We start from the raw sequence: 2,206 nt of genomic DNA, 5'->3' as shown, positions 1-2,206 counted from the left end.
ATCCCGGGAGGTGAAGACAAATTTTGAAGCACATATACAATATCAGCATACCAAGGAGAGGAAATAAAGATATCAGATACCTGTAGCGCTGAATTTTCTTCATCTTCGTCGGACAAGGCAGCAATCAAATTAATGTCTAGGACATGGAGATTTGTTTCAGCCATCAATTTAGCAAGACCTTGGCCCTTGATCAGCTTGGTAGGATTAATTTCCACATCATACTCCAATAGTGCAGCAATCCATTTACCCCGTTTTCCTTCTGGTTCCGCTTGTACCAAAACATCATTAACAGCGGCATTAGGAACATATGCCAAAATGTGGGAATTCAGTATGTACACACGGAAATCTTTCAAAGCTTTTACCAGCGCCAATGCTTGTTTTTCAATGATATTATACTTCAGCGCTCCGTCCCTTATAATACGACTGAAAAAAGCAATGGGCTTCTCAACTCCATCTCTCTTTTGCATCAGCACAGCTGCCAATGTATGCTCAGAAGCAAATGAAAATAAAATAAAATCTTGTGTATAATCCAGGCTAATTAGAGTTGGGGCTGAAGATAAAATTAACTTTACCAAATTGAAAGACTTTACCGCCTCTTCGGTCCATTTGAGCTGGCTATCCTTTTTAAGCATGTTAGTGATTTCTCTAAGGTGTTCGGCAAGATTCGGAATAAAGCGGCGCAGAAAATTCAGCTTGCCATTAAAGGACTGAATCTCTTTCTTGTTTCGGGGCTGCTCTAATTGCTGAATAGCTTCCTTATGTTTCAGGGTCCATCACAGTATTTTAACAATTTTAATATGGGTCCTCAGTTCATGCCTTATTCACCTATGTGGCCTCAATATCAGTTTCCACCCTAGCAACAGTGGGCTCCTCAAACTAGTTCGAATTCTTCATGGGCCCTGAACTAGCATGGACCCTCTCCTCCTGGACAGTTTCCCCAATCGATACCACAACAACAACTTCAGTTTCCCTCTAACATACCTCCTAGTAATCCGCCTATTCGCCCTCAACTTCCTATCCAACCCAATAGGAATCCTAACAACAAAGGGGCTCAGCAAGCTGACACCCTCAACCTACCTTCCTATAGTATCTCTACCACAGAACTTTATGAGATGAACTTGAGATTCGGGCGGGTAGTAGATACTCGACCCTCACCTATTATTATTATTATTGAACAAGTTGGCAGTGAGGGTAAAGAACCAAAAACAGTTGAAGAGAAATCAAACCAAGCTAGTAACAATCAAACACCTCCTCAACTGCTAAATACTCAAGAACACCGAGTTGACCAACCCTATCCTGAAAGGTTGGCCTTGAGTAAACAAATCCCTCAAGCTGAGTTTGACTTTTTAGGGGAGTTACAAAATCTGTTTGTTAAGATTCCCCTGTTACAAGCTATGAGGGATGTACCTATATATGCAAAAACTCTTAGGGAATATTGTGCTAAAAAGCCTAGAAAGAGATCAAGGGACCCACTCACTATTCATGTGATGGGAAAGTTATCAGATTTTATGTTGGGAAAGGCTATGCCTATGAAATATGGGGATCCGAGGAACCCAATTCTAACTGTACAAATTAATGGAGTGGAAATTATGAATGTACTAGTAGATTTGGGTGCTTCTATAAATGTCATCACTGTTGAGGCCATGCATACATTGGGTCTTCGAAACCTCAAACATACACCTACTATGTTAGAATTAGCAGATAGATCTACAGTCAAACCGGTAGGAAAGTTAGAAGACATTACAATCTCAATTGATTCATGGCATTATCCTGTGGATTTCCTAGTGCTACAAACACAGTTCCCAGTTGGTGGCCACCCCTTGATTCTGGGAAAACCGTGGTTGGCAACTGCAGACGCTTACATTGGGTATCGTTCTGAAAATATGGTTATCCCAAATGGGCAAGTTACTAAAAACATTGTGTAATACCCTCTTGCAGAACCTAGCCCATCAGTGAAACCATCTTGTCATAAGAAACCTCTACGAAAGGAAGAGTCTGAGTCTGAAGATGAAGAATGAAGACCAATTCTTACTATTGCGCAGGCCCTTTAGCTAAAAACAGAAACTGAGGATGATACAATTACTGCCTTCATTAGCAACCCCTGTTCTATTTCAAATTAAAACCAACAAATTCTAGAATCTGTCTTGAGCTGTGAAACACAGGAAAGTATTGAAACAACAGATGCATTTGAATAACTTCCTACAAC

General features: G+C 40.6%; 1 protein-coding gene across 1 annotated transcript; it reads left to right on the top strand.

Annotated features, from left to right (window-relative positions):
* The first annotated feature begins 1,112 nt into the window (after window positions 1–1,112).
* Window positions 1,113–1,925, top strand: LOC149146969 (uncharacterized). Its single transcript, XM_089441679.1, has one exon. It carries the CDS (start codon window positions 1,113–1,115, stop codon window positions 1,923–1,925), a length of 813 nt encoding a protein of 270 aa, XP_089297805.1.
* Window positions 1,926–2,206: the final 281 nt, after the last annotated feature.

The sequence above is a fragment of the Pinus tabuliformis genome, chromosome 9 (genome assembly GCF_031772625.1).
Source record: "Pinus tabuliformis cultivar Carrire ecotype Pingquan chromosome 9, CPIR1, whole genome shotgun sequence".
Lineage (NCBI taxonomy): Eukaryota > Viridiplantae > Streptophyta > Pinopsida > Pinales > Pinaceae > Pinus > Pinus tabuliformis.
Note: the sequence above shows the minus strand (reverse complement) of the source record. Positions and strands in the feature narration are given on the sequence as shown.

Excerpts from the sequence above, each read along its gene's own strand:
- LOC149146969 (XM_089441679.1), top strand. The coding sequence starts at position 1,113 with ATGAACTTGAGATTCGGGCGGGTAGTAGATACTCGACCCTCACCTATT.